The following is a 17,992-nucleotide window of genomic DNA, read 5'->3' as shown; positions in this document are numbered from 1 at the left end:
CTATGCCCTAGGTTGGTAACGTCTTCCAGTTTCTCCAAACAGCCGTTCTTCCCTGTATGTAGGTCCTCCCATGCATTATTTCCTCTACTTCCTTCCCACTTCCCTTCATGAGGCTATCAGGTTTCTGTTACCTTTTCTAGGAAGCCCTCCCTGACCTCTAGTCTTCTCTGATGTGTCCCACAGGACTCTGTACCTCTACCCGTAATAGCCCTTATCACACTGTGGTGGGCTGACTGATTACTTGTTTGATCTCATACTAGATTTAAAATTCAGCAGGGCCAGGGACCATGTCCAGCCTCCTTATTCCCATACAGCCAATTCCTGCCACCTAGTAGGTGCTTAATCAAGGAAAGACTGTATGGCTCTTGATGGTCATCTTCAGCATCCTCCTCCTCCTCCTCAAAATTCCTCAAGGACATTTATTAACTATTTACACATGGTATTGGCAGAAGAGCATTTTATTAAACTTAACTGCCACATTGCAACTTAGGCCTACAAGAATAAAAACTACAAGTCAGGCTTCCACATAAAAATAAATAGCTAAAAACACAAAGTAAAGAAACTATGGGATCCTTGTAACCAGTGATATTCTGTAGCTGTTAAAGCTTCATCCGTGGTTTTAAAGCACCTGGGGCTCAGACTCAGGACAGGAGTCCCGAGAGACAAGAGGAAGTCGATCACTTTCTCAAGAGGAGGAAGAAAAAGCTAAAAGGAGAAGACAGAGCATTAGAGTACGATAACTTCACAATGACCCCGAATGGTCGCTAGCTCAGCCCCCACATCACCCCAGGGTGATGACATCGGAACAACTGAGATTGGGCATGCAAGGGTGGGCTCTCCTCCTCCAGCATGCTGTCTTCTCTGCCACTGCCCACCAAGGGTTCTGGGGCTCTGCCATTTCCTCCAGCCCACCTCCCTTTTTCCTGTCTGTTGAACTCCTATTCTTCAAGTTCCAACTCAAACTTTCCCCAAACTCCTGTCACATGGTCTAATAATAATGTTTCTAATGTTCATCCAGATGTTGAGCTCCTTATGGGTACAGACTGTGCCTTATTATTCACCCTTGATCCACTGTGACCTGTTCTCTCCCCTCTAAAGAACAGAGAAGGCATTTGGTGATGACAATGATGAGGATGAGAGTAATAATGGCAGCTGTCATGTTGCCATCTTCCTTCCACACACCAAACACTGTACTGGGGGCTGTGTATCTGGTATAATTCCCTGCTTTTGTGCAGGATGCATTCCTGAAAATGAATGTATGAAAGTTTAGAGTTTCAAGTTCTGGAGGATGAGGGAACAGTTCTACTTCCAAAATGCTACCTAGTATCATAAAATCCACCAGAATTTCTAAAATTAAACTGACAGATAATACCAAATGCTGGTGAGGATGTGGAACACTCAGAACACTTCAACACTGCTGTCAGGGGTGTAAATGGGCATAACCACACCGGGAAACTTTTGAGTATCTACAAAAATGGGATATATGCATACTCTACGACCCAGCAATTCCACTGTGAATTACATACCTATGAGAAACACAGATCTTCATCATAAGGCATGTACAAGGCCATTCTCAGCGGCACTCTCTGCAATAGCCCTAAAGTGGACGCCAGCTAAATGTCCACCACCAGTAGAACGAAAAAGTGAAATGTGGTAGAGTCACAAAGTGAAGTATCAGGCATCAATGCAAATGAATGGTCTGGTTACATGTGTCTGGCCAGTTTATAAAATGCGATCTGTACACTTAGGCCATATGCCTTTTCAGGTATATATGTTTTAACGTCAATAAAAAGTTTCAAGAAGAAATAGGAAAAGAAGCTGCAGCACAAACCCTTGCCCCACGGATGTGCAGTGACAGCGGACAGAGGCTTCGCCTTATTCCCACCCCAAGGCACACACCTGCTGGCTGGCGTCACAGGCCAGGGAAGCCCGTAACTTTCTGGCAGCCTCCCCTCACTGACTATCCTGCCTGGCCTGGGAGAAGTACTCCTCTCCCTGGAGTACAAAAGACCAAATCTGCTACGGAAAAGAGGGTGCGCAAAATGCGCGAAATGTGCGAAAGCTGGGGTTGGGAACAGTCGAACGTGCACAGATGGAACACGAGTGGAACACTGCCTGAATTCCATCTAACCTTCACAATGTTACTCTCATCTGCTCAAGTATTGTTATTTTCCCCTGACAGACAGAGGAATAGGCTTGCAGGAGTGACGCTGTGGAAGTCAAATAATTAGCGGTGGAGTCTGGATTGAAAAATCTCATCTAGGGCCAAACCGCATGTTCCTTCTAGCAGACTATCCTGCCTCTCTTCCTTACTTCACGTGTTTGCAGTTTGCAAACTACTTCTCTATAAAGTTCCTTGGCTGATTTTCACAGTAACTCCCAGTGAATTAGGCATTGCTTTTGCCCAACAGTATGTGGAAACCTGAGGCACAAAAAGCTTAAATGACCTCCCTGGGCTGATTAAGTGACAGAGCTAACAGAATCTTTCATCTCCAAATCTCATTCTCCATCACCCAGTCCTCCAATGGCTGTGCTATTGGCTAACGGCTGGCTGCTGAAGGAGGGAGCCAACCACTGTCTTTGGCTTTGAGGAGACAGAGGAATGAAATTATGTAATCATAACCTTCCTTAAGGTAACCTTTCATGACATTCACTCAGAATTCAAGAAAACCATGAGCCAGGCACAGCGAAGGGGAATACAGAGATAACGTACGTAACTCAGTCTGTGCCCCCAAGGAGTTCCCAGTCAAATGGGGATGAGAAGCATTAAGTGTGCTATTACAACACTGTAAGAAAACTGCTCTGACCGGGTTAATACAAAATACAGGAGGAACAGCACAGGACAAACCCATGTCTGCATCTGATAACTGGGATAACTGGGAGGGCTCCACAGAGAGGTGGTTTCCAACTTGAGATCAGAAGGAGGCGGACCATCATGAAGTGGTGGGGAGGGGAGGAAATATAATTTTGACAGAAGAAACAGTGCAAAGGTGTGGAGATATTGGGAATTATCTGTTACAGAAACTACAAAGTAACTACAAATAATTCTAATGTTATCCCATTATTACTCTAGTATGCTCCTGTACAGATATCACATTTTACGGGTAAGTCACGAGATAGAAACAAACCAAGGCATGGATGGTTTAAATGCAGTCTTAAGGAAGTGCCTGGACCATAGGGCAGGAAACCAGTACTTTCCTGCAATGTCAGCCTCTTGATAGCTCTTATCTCAAGCACAGGGCTTCAATAAATGCATCTGTTATCCTATTTTACCCATCAAAAACTTAGTAAAAACTTCCTACCTCCCAGGGAGTGTTTCAACCATTAACTGCCCCAGAACGCAGTTAGCACTTTGAAAACAGAAGTTGCTTTTCATATACACGAGTGCACACAAAGTATATGAAATACATACTCATATAATATAGCGTATTAAGTACATGATGATCTTCAAGGACTTTCTCATGTGAAAGTCAAGTCAATGAGAGAGAAGATCGGTACATAACTTCTGTATCTTTGATCTCTTTAGTAAATCAAGACTCAAAATGGATATACACAGGGGTGTCTGGGTGGCTCAGTCACTTAAGCATCTGACTCTTGATTTTGGCTCAGGTCATGGTCTCAAGGTTCATGAGACTGAGCCCCGCATTGCGCTCTGTGCTGACAGAGCCCACCTGGGATTCTCTCTCATCCTCTCTGCCCCTCCTCACCTCGTGTGCACTCTCTATCTCTCAAAATAAATAAATAAATTTTAAAATAAAGAATGGGTATACATGGTTATCAGCAGATATTTTTTTTAACCCAAGGAAGGCACATTTAGCAAGTAAGTACATTCTTTGGGCTCTCCTTTATAATATGTCTTGTAAAGGACTTAAAGAATTACATTACTACGAGGATGAGGATTTCACATTCCAAGGGTTCTCTGTTTATGGTACATGTGAAAATCAGCTTAACATTCCTGTAAGCACACATTTCTCATGGAAATTGAGAAAGCTCTTGTACTAGAAGTGAAAGAGGGAAGTTAATGGACTTTGGCTGAACAAAGACGAATCAGAAAAGATTCAGTCTAAATTCTTTTCCAATACACGATTCTATTTTCTTACCTGAAAGTATGACCAAGAATAATGGAATAAACCAATGACCAATAGCCAGGTTCAAAAATTATTAGCTATGATGATTGGACAACCCTGTGAATATACTAACACTGAACTGTATACTTAACTGGGTGAATGATATGGTGTATGAATTATATCTCAGTAGAGCTGTTAAAATTGAGAAGCCAGACCTCAATCTTTGTTTATTTTACTGCCTCAACTGCCTTTCAACAGAAACAGGATAGTGAAAGTAGATAGGGTTGTAGCCTAACTGTAGGTATTCAAGCTAGGCTGCATTCTAGGTTCAAATATGTTCTAAAATGATTGCTATTCCATTTGATTACATTGAACTGGTTCTGGAGAAAAGTCTTTAGGACTTTCCTTATCCTCACTGAGCATCCATGCCTCATCTATTAAATCTTGGCAACAATACCTATCTCTTAGGGGCATGTATTGGAAACAACTCAGTTTTTAGGGCCTGACACAAAGGAAGCCCCAAAGATGTCTGCTGAATCTGAGTGCAGAAGAAGGATCACAAAGGGGAAAAGCAAGTCCATTTTAATTAGTCTTTAAGTGAAGATAATCAGGTAAATTTCTTGAATTTTGAATAAGCATATAGCACTATGTACAAAGAAATAATCCTGAAATAAATGACAATACAACTTTGTACTCAATTTCACTTCTTTCAAAAACATTTCAATTAAAATTACTTATTTTTTCTTAAGATTTTATTTCTAAGTAATCCCTACACCCAACGTGGGGCTCAAACTTACAGCCCTGAGATCAAGAGTCACATGCTTCACCGACCGTGCCAGTCAGGTGCCCTACAATGGAAATTACTTGTATTAGGCAGTGGCAAATTATACTAGAAAGAGCGTAACTTTGATGCCAAAGACAGCGGGATTCAAATGTTGCTTTTTGTTCATGTTTATTACCAGTATAAATATGGGTAACTTAGGGTCTATTGGAAAACTTACATTAATGGGATTATTATTAACATACAGCAAAATCCCAGCATCAAAACAGAAAAAAAAAAAGGTCACCTAATTTAAAACTTTAAAAATTAATCCCATTTGCACCAGGAGGAGGCCTTCAATACCCCTATTAAAAGGAATACAAATGGTTCTCAAATGTTATTTAATGTAGAGTGTAGAGTAGGAAGAAGCATAAGAGCTCAATTAACCTAATATATATATTTTTCACAGAGGAAGGAGTTTCCTGTCCAATCAGATACTAATTTTCATTTTCTTTCTACTGTGTTCTATGAAAACCCAGTCAGTTTTCTTGGCCAAACTGGGCAAATGGGAGAACACTCAGACTGTTGAGGATCAAATTCTCAAATCCTTCAGTGAAATAACTCAAAGCAGAACAAATTAAAGTTCATAAAGAGGGAATAAACTATCATCACTACAAGTAACCCTTCCTCAATATCCAGTGTGCATGTAAACACAGAAGTGTATGTATACACGCATGCACACGCATGCCACACCCAATTCAGACATCAAAAATTCATATGATTAAAGAAAATAAATGGTTCAGATGCATAACAAGAGAGTAAGAATGTTTTAGTTTTTTCAGAGCTCTGTATCCCTGGTATTATGTAAGTATTAACTGTTACAGATGTTACATGGTATTAACAAATATTAAGGGTTTGGTATTATAATTACGCAAGACATTCTATAGCTGATGTAATTCCATATATAAATACAACTTACTTATTGTTACTTCCTCTTAAAAGATTATGATAAGAAGTTTTCTTTTAAAAATAGTTTTCTTTTGGGGTGCCTGGCTGGTTCAGTTGGTAGAGCATGGGATCCTTGATTTTGGGGTTGTGAATTCGAGCCCCATGTTGGGTGTAGCAATTACTTAAAAATAAAATCTTTAGGGGCACCTGGGTGGCTTAGTGGGTTGAGCGCGCCTGACTCTTGATTTTGGCTCAGATCAAGCCCCATGTTGGGCTGAGCATGGAGCCTGTTTAAGATTCTTTCTCCTTCTGCCCCTTCCCGGCTTGTGCACACTCTCAAAAAAGAGAGACAGAGAGAGACAGAGAGAGAGAAATTAAAAAAAAAAAAAAAATTTTTTTTTAAAAACATTTATTTTTGAGAGGCAGAGTGAGACAGAGCACAAGTGCGGGAGGGGCAGAAAGAGAGGGGGGCGGGACACAGAATCCTAAGCAGGCTCCAGGCTCTGATCTGTCAGCACACAGCCCAACACGGGGCTCGAACTCACGGACCTTGAGATCCCGAGCTGAGCTGAAGTCGGATGCTTAACTAAGCCACCCAGGCACCCCGGGAGAGAGAAATTTTTAAGAAAAGAATTAAAAAAAGAGTTTTCTCCTAACACGACTTTGGTCTAGATACCTCAAAAATAATTGAAAGAAAAAAAATGTTTAGGGACCCCATCCCTTGATTTTACAAACCTCTTGCCATATAAAACTTACTAAAATCAAATTTCACATGGGGCAAAATTCACCCATTTTGCTAATCTCCAAAGACTTTTAATAAATCCATTTAACACCTGAAAGAAGACGACTTTAGAAAATTCAGAACTTCTGAGCTACAAATACAAACTTACACAAAAGTATATTTTAGTACTTATTTGGAGTTTCTCTCTACAGTACTGCTATTCACAGAGAAAATCTACTTCAAAGGTAAGGAATATAGGGGCGCCTGGGTGGCGCAGTCGGTTAAGCGTCCGACTTCAGCCAGGTCACGATCTCGCGGTCCGGGAGTTCGAGCCCCGCGTCAGGCTCTGGGCTGATGGCTCAGAGCCTGGAGCCTGTTTCCGATTCTGTGTCTCCCTCTCTCTCTGCCCCTCCCCGGTTCATGCTCAGTCTCTCTCTGTCCCAAAAATAAATAAAACGTTGAAAAAAAAAAAAAAATTTAAAAAAAAAAAAAAAAAAAAAAAAAGGTAAGGAATATAACTCTAAATACATTTTGGTAGACCCAAGGCAAAATATCTTAGGAATTAACAAAAAATGTGCCAATACACTGTTGTGTATTTTCTTGCTTTTTCTTCTAGCTCTTAATAATAAAAGTCATGGCCCATGTTTTAAAGCTAGAAAATGAGATCTTATTTGTGGAACAAAAGAATCTTGAAATCAAAGGTTCCCACACTTCATTTTAGGCAACATCAGAGTTTCTTTCACAATTTATCACTAGCATTGCTTGACCAGGGACTCAGGCCACCAGAATTTCACAAATCCTTTAGTACCTACATACCTCGCTTAGTGTACCCTCTACTAGAAACTTCATTTCATTCAACAAATATACACAAGGTATCTATATGCTAGGTATAGGTGCTGGGGATAAAAAGGGAAATAAAAGTAAGGAAAAATTAGTAGCTGTCCTTACTGAAAAAGCAGCTGAGAGGAAACACCAACAGAGAAAGAGGTATGGTAATGGCTTGATTAGCCCCTAAAAAGAGAGCCGACAGCTAATGGACCTCAATAAAGGCTCCACAGAAAGCCATCCCACTCAACGACAAGTGTTGGGTCAAATGCTTTTAATACTAACTTCATCCAGTTTGTGAGGCAGCCAGTGGGATTTCTGAGGGGAGTTCTGTTTGCATTTCTAAATTCTTCCCACCTGTAAGATAGTCATCTTAGCCCAAACTGACCATTTCCTTTTTTCTTTTTTTTAATTTTCATTTTTTAATGTTTATTTATTTTGAGAGAGAGGGAGACAGAGTGCAAGCAGCAGAGGGGCAGAGACAGAGGGAGACACAGAGTCTGAAGCAGGCTTCAGGCTCTGAGTTGTGTCAGCACAGAGCCCGATGCGAGTCTTGAGCCCAATGTGGGTCTTGAACCCATGAACCGTGAGAGCATGATCTAAGCCGAAATCAGATGCTTAACTGACTGAGCCACCTAGGTACCCCTGACCATTTTCTTTTTAAGTTTACTCACCTTTAATATTGCCTCTCCAGAGTTATGACTGGCACATTCCTGGGACTGACTGAAGGAGAGTGAACTATCAAGGAGTTCCCTGATCCTCTTAGTACCTTTCCATGGTCCTGGGAAGTCTTGCCACATTCTGTTCCAGTTACCTTTAGGACAGAAAGCCCTTCTCACCACAAACCCACGGACATCTGCTCTGGATATAGACAGCTGGGAGCCTACCAGTCCTTATTCCTGATTTAGTCACGACTGCTAGAAAGCACCTGAGTACCTTGCCTAGTGCTCATCTTACTAAGCCTGAGAGAACTTCTCAAAGTTAGTAACAGATACTCAGGTATAGCTACACTATTAAAAGGCTACTTGGCAGTTTATTAGGAGACCCCAGCCATCAGGACTAAAAATGAACACAGAGTTAGACAATTGTTGCTCATGATCGCGGCTGAACTGTAAGTTTCATCTGTCTCTCTCCTTTTCTTCCTCCGCTTGCATCTGAAGTCCTAACCTAAAGAGGAGAATTTCTTTTACCTGCATGTCCCCAGGCATGACACGGGAAAAAATTTAATAAAAGACGGAATCCTGGTGACCTATAACAGCATTCTAGGAGTGGGCACAGAAGGCACCGAACCTATGAGCCAAATAACTGTTAATGACAGTGACATATAATCATGCCGAAGTCAACATAATCAGCTTTGACAGGAGTTCTTCAAAGTCCAAATGGACAACACTATACAACTCTTTTCAACGGGTTATTCTCGTTTTGATAGACCATGCAGTTTGGCTCATGATTAAACATTCTGCAGAAAAACAAGAAGACAAAGGTAGGTTTGGGCACGCCCTCACCAGGAGATAAGACCAAGGTCTGATTCTTGACGGAGGGCAGGTGATAAGCCAGTGTGAACTTTGGGACAGAAGCAAACAGGCACCATTTTAGCACAAAGCTAGGTGATATAAAGGCCACGCGGGAATGGGCCTGAGAGAGGCAGACAGACTCCCTGAGACAATGAAGCTGCCAAAACCTGACTGTCCTTCTCCCTGTCCTCCTGAGGTTTTCTGCCCTTCTGACCATGTACTGGATGCAGATGTTCTGCCCATATCTAACTGTGTGCGCAGTTTGCCGGAGTCAAGAAACACTTCAGTCAGAATACACGTCAAAGTGCTGAATAAGTACCTAGCACACGGTAAGTGCTCAGTGAGAGCTGCTGCTGTTATTCACCGTGTGGAATAAGGCATTTTTTTTTTCCTTCAATAGCATTTATTTTCGGTTTGATACCCAGCTGCACTCATATTAGAAACTTAGTGAAAACCACCTAGTGATTTTACTTTGAAGTTACAACCCATGTGACACAAAGGTGTTCTGAATATAAGCCTGTTCATAAGTCAGATAAACTTTAGGAATTCTCCATGTCTCTTCTTTTACATAAATTCTATCTCTACCTTGATGTACTTTGGTTGATCAAGAAAACAAAAGGCTAAGGAACAGAAAGCTAACTTCTTTAAATGAGACAAAAGGAAACATTTTTACAATGACTATAAATAAGTCTTTCTTTCAAATACCAAATCAGTTTCCTCAACTGTACAACTACAATTTGATGGTTTTTACTTTTACTACTTCACTTCAGTGATTTATAACATTTGTCTAAACAACAATACTAATTAAGTATCTTTCCTATTTTTTGCAGGATAAAAACCATTAAATGATGTGTTGAAGACATGCCTAAAAATACTTCACATTTCAACTATGGCTTCTGCATTGAAAATCTATAAGAACTTTTCCAATTAACTTTCCAATCTTTCCACAACCTCTGTTTTTTTAAAAACAAAACAAAACAAAAAAAAATCTTTGAAATAATTTAAGTGAATGCTTTACATATCAAGTATGGATTCACAAATCCCTATTAGCACAGTCATCAATTTTAACAAGTCTCCTAAATACGTTCTGAATTAGTTGTCTTGATTTTAGATATTAATAATAAGGAACATTTAATTACATCAGTTTCCCATCAACATGCTAGTCATTTAATGATGATTATATTGGCCATTTCCATTGGTTGGCAGGAGGCTCTTCCACTAAAGGCTCCCATGGTTTCCACTGTATCATTTTTCTTGCCAGACTTAGTTCATTTTCAGCCTGAAGAATCACCTCTTCCAGTTGGCCACCCTGAAGTTGGTCTTCTAATTTCTTAACATCTGGTTCCGCTTTAACCATACTCAACTTTTCGTTTGTAATCTGTTCTGTATACTTTCTATATGCTGCATTTTTAGGAATTTGCTCAAGAACATCAAGAATCTTTGTGTACAGTATTCTTAGCCTCTCGTGTGGACTCTCACACACAGCCAATCCCACAAGGCCCGTGGTCTTCTTCAGCAAACCCGCCATGACCGTGCCGACAGACCCGGGACGCGCAGCCCTCTCGAATAAGGCATTTTGGATAAAGGACCCTATAAACATTCTTTACTACTAGGTAATAAGAGAAGTTTATCTTTCATGATGTGCCCATGTAAAAGCAATGGAATCCAGATGTTCTCCACTTAGCTGTGGCTTCCAAGAAATTCAGCTAAATTTTATATAGGCGTTATAACCATTAACCCTTGGCCTGATTCTTTGTTTACGTATTCACTTCCTCATCCCTCCATCCATGAAAGAGGTCTGTGTACTCAAGCGCTAACATGATGTAAGTTCCTGGAGAAACTCTGGTGAGCACATCCGGACAGATTTCCTTTCTCATAGAGCGCACAGTGTAGGAGAGACAACTATTCATGGAATTGAAGATACAAAATGGTCAACCGAGAGGAGCTACCCAGCAGAGGACCAGACAGGCAGATTTGCCCTGCGGGGAGAGAAGAGTAAGCTTTGTGACCCCTTGCTTTAACAGGCCCCTTTCAAGGTCCTGCACCTACTTTTCCATCTCTAATTCTGTGTTCTTTTCCTTAAAGACAGCTCCCCAGTGTCAGATAACAGAAGATCCTGACCTTCCCCTGCTTGCATGGCATCATGAAGGTGGATAATAGGGGCTTTTCCTCCAGCTGGCAAGGTCAAGGAAGAAGTCCTGAGTGCAGCCAGGTGTGGACAGAGTGCGGGGGTGCTAGGCCAGATGAGGAAAGAGCCTCTGAGGAACTGAGGTGTCGGCAGCCAGCAGGCAGCCTGCAGTAAGCCATAGGGAAGTTTCTGATGTTATCAAACTAAGGGCAGCAGGGAGCCACTGATGTGTTCTGAGCTGGAGATGGGAGGTGGGTGAAAATCGGGATTGTGTCTTTTCAAAGATTGCTGTGGGCCACAGGGAAAGGCTAGTGATGGAAGACGTGAGATTAGGAGAGCAGCTACTGATTACTCTGGGCAACAGATGACGGTGAAGACTGGACTGTGGGTGGACAAGGGGCAGAGACGGTAGCCTGGATGACTTATGAGCCAACAAGCTGAAGAAGTAACAATCGGACTTAATGGACTGGGTGAGGAAGGCAAAGGAGAGAAAGATGTCAGGGATGACCCCCAGATTTCTTTCAATTCTCTACTTCATTGTTTCATATGCTTGTTCTTTTAGATCCATTTACAGGATTTCATGTTTTCCTAAACCCTTCAAATCTTCTTTTTCCCCTGCACGCATCTTCCAGAATCCTTTATTTCTTTTTTTTTTTTTTTCCAAATCCTTTTTAAAAGTAAGCAGATTATATATAAGTGAAAAGAAATATAAGCCCTCACATGCTAGGGCATGAAATCTATAAGCAATGTTTGAAAAACACTGCTTTAGTGCTATCAACATACAGATGATTGGGAACTATGTTTTTACTGTACTTCTGGGTTGAAGCACAATTTCAAAACCAAAAGTAGTTCTGCCTTCATCTATATTTAGAGAACACATACATATAATGCACTGCACTCTACAACACTGTATGCAATATAATCAAGAGAAAGCCAGCATATAATACTGTAAGAATCCTATAGTCAAAGCTTGTGATTTTTTGTGCTAATAAAACCTGTTTTCTGTAATAAACTAAAATAAGAACTAGTAAAAAAAAACAAACAGGGGCACCTGGGTGGCTCAGTCAGTTGAGCGTCCAACTCTTTTTTTTTTTTAATTTTTAAAAATTTTAATGTTTATTTACTTTTGAGAGAGACAGAGACAGAATGCGAATGGGTTAGGGGCAGAGAGAGAGTGAGACACAGATCCGAAGCAGGCTCCAATCTCCGAGCTGTCAGCACAGAGCCTGACGCAGGGCTCAAACTCATGAGCTGTGAGATCATGACCTGAGCTGAAGTCGGCTGCTCAACCAACTGAGCCACCCAGGCACCCTGAGTGTCCAACTCTTAAAAAAAAATTTTTAAATGTTTTTATTTATTTTTGAAGGAGAGAGAGAGAGAGAGAGAGAGAGCGAGCACGAGCATGAGTGGGGGTGGAGTAGATCATGAGATCATGACTTGAGCTGAAGTCGGATGCTCAACCAGCTGAGCCACCCAGGTGCCCTATCCCAAGCGTCCAACTCTTGATGTCAGCTCTGGTCATGATCTCAGAGGTGTGGGATCAAGCCCACACCTTGGGCTTGCGCCCAAGCCCTTGAGCCCATGTTGGGCTCTGCGCGGAGGGTGGAGTCTGCTTAAGATTCTCTCTCTCCCTCTGCCCCTCCCCAACTCACACACATGTGTGCGCTCTCCTTCCGTCTCTAAAAAACAAACACCCCCCCCCCCCCCAACAAATACCTTCATTAGACCTTTCACAGGAGATACAGAAAGGCAGCAGAGTTTCATTCTGTACTGTTTTCTTTAGGTTAATATTAAAATGAGTTTATATCTCATAAGTAAACAATAGCCAGGGAGTGCAATGGCTGTGAAGATGGGGCAAAGATATAAGGTGAAACAGTATGAGAACACAACCAAATACTTTAAACCTGTACAAAAATATTCAAATGGCATAATTTATGCACAAATAATCTAGAATCTCTTTTTACTGAACTAATAATTAAAAAAAAAATTTCAATTCCTGTAAGGTGGTAAGCATAATGGAGAAGAATGTGGCTTCAGGAGGTAGCCTGCCTGAGTTTTCATCCCAACTCTACCTCTCACTGCTTCATCTGTAAAACAGACACACAATTAATGTCTCACCCATCATTAGTGGTGTAAACCTGGGCCTTCATTTTCTTTTTCAATGAAGTGGGGATAAAATACCACTGTGGCAAGAGAGACAAAACATCCAGTATAATCTTGAGCACACAGTAGGCATGCTAACTGAATGTTCCCACACACACCACTCTCCAAACCTGGCTCTAGATGTCCAGAAAAAAATTAAGGAAGGTTGGAGCCCCTGAAGAAAGCCCTGAGAGAAAAAAGGACCATGATTTGAGGGAGAAGAAAAAAACAAATGAAGAAAAAAGAGAATAGGGGGAAAAAAATCAACAACAACCCAAGATAAGAAGGAGGGGACTTCAAGATAATAATAAAGGTGTAAATCAAATACCGTAAAGGTTAAAAACTATCAAAATTCCTGGGGCGCCTAAGTAGTTCAGTTGGTTGAGTGTCCGACTTCGGCTCAGGACATGATCTCATGGTTCGTGAGTTTGAGCCCTGCATCTGGCTCTCTGCTGTCAGAGCAGAGCCCGCTTTGGATCCTCTGTCACTCTCTCTCTGCCCCTGCTTTGTTCATGAGCTCTCTCTCTCTCTCTCTCAAAAATAATAAATAAACATTAAAAAAAAACTATCAAAACTCTTAAGAATCATTAATGACCTTTGACAATCTCTATTACAGTGGAATTCATTATTGACATTCAAAACCATCTTATTAGGTTTAACAAAAAAAATTCTCCCAAAGGTCAGCCTTCTAAAGTAATAAATATAAAACTTTATTTCAGAATTAGTGATAAACTGGTAAACTTGGCTGAATATAACTTTTGTCCTATTTCAAAGGGTTTGATAAAACAATGTTTTATTCAGATTCAATTTACTTAATCTTATTTCTAAGTGCTTAACATCTATTTGTGTAGCTCTTGTAAAAATTACAAATCATGTCTAGAAAAGCAGATCTGATAGGATACTTAACTGGTAGCCCTTCACTTGCTATGGTGTGTATGGAATTAATGGTCTTTTCCTTTTCCCAAATTATGATGAATTAGTGGAGTTTTCATAGAAAGCCACAATCATGATGATATAATTTATAACATTCCCCCTAGTTATAAATAATTAGTGAAGCTGTAAAGCCAAATCACAATTGAATAGCCCATAGTTTGTAAAAAGTCCTGAAACTTTTCGTATTGGGAAGGTACAATGAATGACCTTAACTATATGTACAGTTACCTTAAGTATAAACAAGCATACTTTTTAATTTAGTACACTGCTACTTATCTTAGATGAGTTGCTTCTTTAAAGATTACATGAAATTACGGAACTTAAAAAATTTGGGGTATTTACTTTCTGAAAAAAGCATGACATCTATTCAACTCTGAAAAAATGGCTCAAGATAACATTTCTGAAAAAAAGTGTTACATACTCAAGTACCAACGTATTTATTGAAGCATCTGCTGTTTTAATTGTAGAGATCATAAACAGTGTTCCTCAATCGATTCATGTCATGGCCCACAGAGAAAAGGACATTTTTGCACGCCCTTGGGTAAACTGAAGAGGGTAAACACAATCAAGGCCGTGGGCTTCGGGCTCCACCCAAATGAGCGGATATTCAACCATCTGGTACCCATTCCTGGCACAGATTGGGAACTGCAGACTAAAGTATATATAAGATATTTGATGTAAATTAAGGTCTAAAATCTTCCAAGTGATAGAATTTACCCATCTGAGGTGTGATAATTTTTGGAATGATTAAATGTTATTTTCCAATCTTCCTCATAAGAGCCAAACCCCAGTAAAAACAGATCATTATAACCAAGAAACAATTTGCTCATTTATCTAATTTTACATGCGACACTTTAGAACTACAATAATGTGTAGTGTCTTGATGGACCAATATCATTAGGTAGAGGCCTGCTAATGCTAAAATGGAGGATGGCTGTTCAATCGCTCATTGACTCAGCATCAAGCACTGTATGTTGTGTGAAAGTATTAAGGATTTGTAGTTGAAGTTAATTTACCTGGCCTATCACAGACTTCAGGAAACCTTTGTTGTCATTAAGCCCTCAAGCTCCCATCACTACATGTTATCAACAAATACTTGGCTTAAGTAATGTGATAGGTGCTGAGAATATGTATATACTAGAGCAAGACACATACAGTCCTTGACCTCCCAGAGCTTAAAGATCTGCCCATGCTTACTTTAAGTATGTATACTGGAAAACAGGAAGCATGAACCACTACCACCATTCTGCCTAGAATTATTTAGGGTCAACGGTCCTAACACATCCTGATCTAAAACGGCAACAAAGTAAGTGTATGGCTGTTAAGAAACCTGTCAGAGCTGAGATCAGTACTATGCAATGAAAGTGAAAATATAGTTTGCTTTCTGAAATGGAAAATGTTTGAATGACAAATGCTAAACACAAGAGGATGCCAGGAGAAGGTATAACTGGGACTACCTCAGGAAAACCGTGAGTTGTCACCTTTACAGGCCACCTGAGTTAGAAATATCTGAGGCTGTTATGCGAGGCTGATGTATAAACACGAGTCCAGATTTTCGTTAGGCAAATAATCTGTAGACACATCGTATCTTAAATATTTCATCCTATAGCAGTTGATTGAAAGTAGTTGGTATGTCAAGACAGTCTTTACAACTTTAGGAATGGGGACTGACCTTCTATCATGGTAGTATGTTGCGTATTATAATTATTTTCCAGCAAGAAATCTACAATGTTTACAAAGATGAAATAGATATAAACCATCTAAACAGTATCTCCTATCCATTAGGAAATGTGCAGAGAATGTACAGAATATTTGTCCTATATGAAGCAGTGGGCTGAGAGCATCCGTATTTTGGCAAACACGTATGTAAATGTGCTATTAGTGTGCCACACCACACCAGCTGAGAAACTGACCCAAATTATGCAACACATTGATGGATGATGTTTGTTTAGTCATTTGACAGTGAAGAATACAGGAGGGCAGGATGAATGATAATTTCTCTTAGGAAGAGAATATATCAATATTATCTTTCAGAAAACGCTCTGTAGATGGTGATGAAAGGCTACCTGGAGTTGTACCGAGTGTGAAAATATAAGTGCCGAGACAAAAAGCCTGGAGGGAAGTTCCATGCTGTGTATGCTTATGTGTCTGGTGTCACCAATTTTTACCACAAATCCATTAGTTGAGGATAAGAGCTATAAACTGCCCTTTCCATGTTTATGCTCTTAACCATGGATGGCACACCTTCTGGAAAGGGAAGGAAAAAAGTAAGAGGTGTTGAATCCCATTATTACCTACATATGGCAACTGCTACATCTTCCAGAGTAGATCCAGATGGGGGGAAAAAAATCCCAAACACTCATTTTCTCCCAGTTTGACTCCCTTCCCCCACAGTTTGACTTTTAATCGACATAGTTCTTTGTTCCTGTGGTAGAGACAACGGACTATCCTCCAGAAACCATTCTCCCTTCCTACTTTTTGGTAACAGACACCTGCTACCGTCACCACTCAGTTGAGCCACATGTACTGTTCAGGTACAGATCATATTTTCTAGTCTTATTTGCAACCGGGTATGGCCATGTAACTGAGCTGGGGAAACAGAATGTGAGAGGTGCCCGTTCACTTCCTGGTAAGCTCCATAAAGACAAGGCTACTTGATTCAGCCTTCCTTTTTCCTTTTTCCTGCTGGCTGGAAAAGGGAAGCAGGCACAACCTTAGAAGCCATGGGTAAGGCACAGCAGAGCTGTGCGCCAGCCGCAGGCTGCTCGCATCTGGACGGAGCCATTCTATTTAAGATGCAGCTGTTACAGCAGTTTAACTGGTACCATAATTAATAAAATTTCAAACTACTCCAAAACGCCTCTTAAATACGAGGGTCCAGAAACAGAAAGATTTGGATGGACTCATTTGTGAGTACTTCTTTGTGGTTTCCCAGAACACGGAAGAGTGGAGGCTTTCCCAAAAGTAGGGTTCAGGGAAAGCATGACACTGTCAGATCCAAATTATTAAAAGGGCAGTAAGGAACCCCTGAAGGGCCTGAACGAGGAGGAGGGCGATGAGATCACTGCCCTGATTTAGAAAGAATTCTGCCCAGAGTATGGAAGTAGGACTTGAGGTAGGAAAGACTGGAAGGGGGGAAGGGAGTGTGAAAGACATACTAAGTTGAGGTGACTTCCAGGTAAATTTAGTTTTTCAGCTTGAATAGCTAGGACTGGTGTAATACACTAAGTAGAGATTACTAGAAGTCACTTGACTTAAATCTCAGGGGAAGGATCCAGGATGGAATTATTCATTTATGACTAATCAGTATATGAAAGATGAGAGGACGCAAGGGGAGTACAAATGGAGAAAAAGATCAAAGAATCCTGGGGATCACTACCATTTAGGGAACAGGTGGGAGAAAAGGATTCCATGAAGGAGGAGAAGGGGGTCAGAGAAAGAGAAAGAGAACTGTGTTCTGGAAGCCCAAGGGGGCAAGTCAAGGATGTTAAGGAGTAAAGAGTGACTGGTGGGTCGGCAGTCAAGGTCACTTGAGACCTGAGCCCAAGCACTGTTGGCAAAGACGTCCAGCTCACTGAGTGTAAGGATATTAGTGGGAATGGGAATGTTTGCTTCTGGAACGTGGGCTGGGAAGAAAAACAAAAGGCTGGGACAATAAAAGAAAGGCAAGCAGGTTTGATGGAAGGGTGTACTTTTTAGGATGGGAAAGGAGTGGGGAGTTGGAAGTTAAAAATAACAGGGTGCGAAAGAACAGAGATGTTTTTATATGGCTGTTTGTTACCTGGAACATAAAGTTAAAAGATAGTGCAGTAAACCCATTTCTACAAGAAGCTTCAGCTCAAGGATGCAACATGCTGTTCTGACTAAGTTAAGGTAAAGAGATTACAGAATTCATAGTTCTACAGAAATTCTTTAACCGAGTTTGGATATATATTGTTTGCTTTTTCTCTTCAG

General features: G+C 40.8%; 2 protein-coding genes across 4 annotated transcripts in view; both read right to left on the bottom strand.

The window, feature by feature from the left end:
• The window catches only part of LRRC8D (leucine rich repeat containing 8 VRAC subunit D), a 124,508-nt gene that overhangs the window by 7,087 nt on the left and 99,429 nt on the right, over nucleotides 1-17,992 (bottom strand). The window lies entirely within an intron of this gene.
• Nucleotides 9,216-10,410, bottom strand: LOC123598204 (NADH dehydrogenase [ubiquinone] 1 alpha subcomplex subunit 5). The gene has a single exon (XM_045478198.1). It carries the CDS (start codon nucleotides 10,361-10,363, stop codon nucleotides 10,013-10,015), a length of 351 nt encoding a protein of 116 aa, XP_045334154.1. The 5' UTR covers nucleotides 10,364-10,410; the 3' UTR covers nucleotides 9,216-10,012.

This window comes from Leopardus geoffroyi, chromosome C1, assembly GCF_018350155.1.
Source record: "Leopardus geoffroyi isolate Oge1 chromosome C1, O.geoffroyi_Oge1_pat1.0, whole genome shotgun sequence".
Lineage (NCBI taxonomy): Eukaryota > Metazoa > Chordata > Mammalia > Carnivora > Felidae > Leopardus > Leopardus geoffroyi.
This window is presented reverse-complemented; position numbering and strand designations above follow the sequence as displayed.